We start from the raw sequence: 851 nt of genomic DNA on the forward strand, positions 1-851 counted from the left end.
CGCTATCTCATTCCTGTTCTTTACAACCTCGTCCTTTCACACTCCATTCTCTCCGCACCTCACTTGGTTTATTTATAGATTTCTGATTCATTCCACAACACGATTTCTCTATCCTGCCACGTCCTCGAACTGACACAGTCCTATCCATCCAACCGACACAACTTGGCTAACTCCCCCGCCCTCACCCGGACCATTCATGAGCATCTCCCGGCCCTGCTCAGAGCCACGTCTCTCGTGGCCGTGACTGCCCCACACTCACTGCTCTACCCGTGGCACCTCTTTCCCCCCGTCAGCCTCTCGCACTCATGCTCTGCCCTCAAGCACCATTCATTACTCGAAAACAAATACAAACTCCGCCAACTACTAGCAAAAAAAAAGTTGATCTGAGAACTTGCGGTTTTGTTATTAGTATCTGTTGAGGGAGTCGTGTTGCAGCGTGAGAGACGGGTAATCTGGTGAAGAGAATTCCATGCAGGGAAGGCGAGGCGGTGGGCTTACCTGGCGGTGGTGCAGTCCTTGTAGAGAACGTCGAAGTGCTTGATGGAGAGCAGCTTGCACCTGTTGACGCCGGGCTGGATGGCGCCCAGGCCTCGCAGCACACGCACTTGCTCCACGTTGCACACCAGGGGCTCGATGCCCAGCCGCTTGAGCTTGGTGTAGACCGTGTGCAGGCCGCCCACCAGGTTCTTCAGGAACAGTTCGAACGCCTGCGGGAGGCACAGCATCGTCTCGTTGTTGATGATGAAGGCCGCCACCTTTTGGCCGCGATATTCAACCAGCTTGCAGTCATTGGCGGTCGGGTCCGACGTGTGGATGGGCGGCGGCGGCGAGTTGTAGGCGTGCGAGAAGTA

General features: G+C 55.7%; 1 protein-coding gene across 1 annotated transcript in view; it reads right to left on the reverse strand.

Moving 5' to 3' along the window:
- Window positions 1–851, reverse strand: part of LOC119587042 (dachshund homolog 1-like) — a gene marked incomplete at its 5' end in the record, with an annotated part of 99,624 nt that extends 98,773 nt beyond the window's left edge. The window contains 1 exon segment of the mRNA XM_037935790.1: window positions 499–851. Within this exon segment, the coding sequence (XP_037791718.1) occupies window positions 499–725 (227 nt within the window).

Source organism: Penaeus monodon, chromosome 22, assembly GCF_015228065.2.
Source record: "Penaeus monodon isolate SGIC_2016 chromosome 22, NSTDA_Pmon_1, whole genome shotgun sequence".
In the NCBI taxonomy this organism is placed as follows: Eukaryota; Metazoa; Arthropoda; class Malacostraca; order Decapoda; family Penaeidae; genus Penaeus; species Penaeus monodon.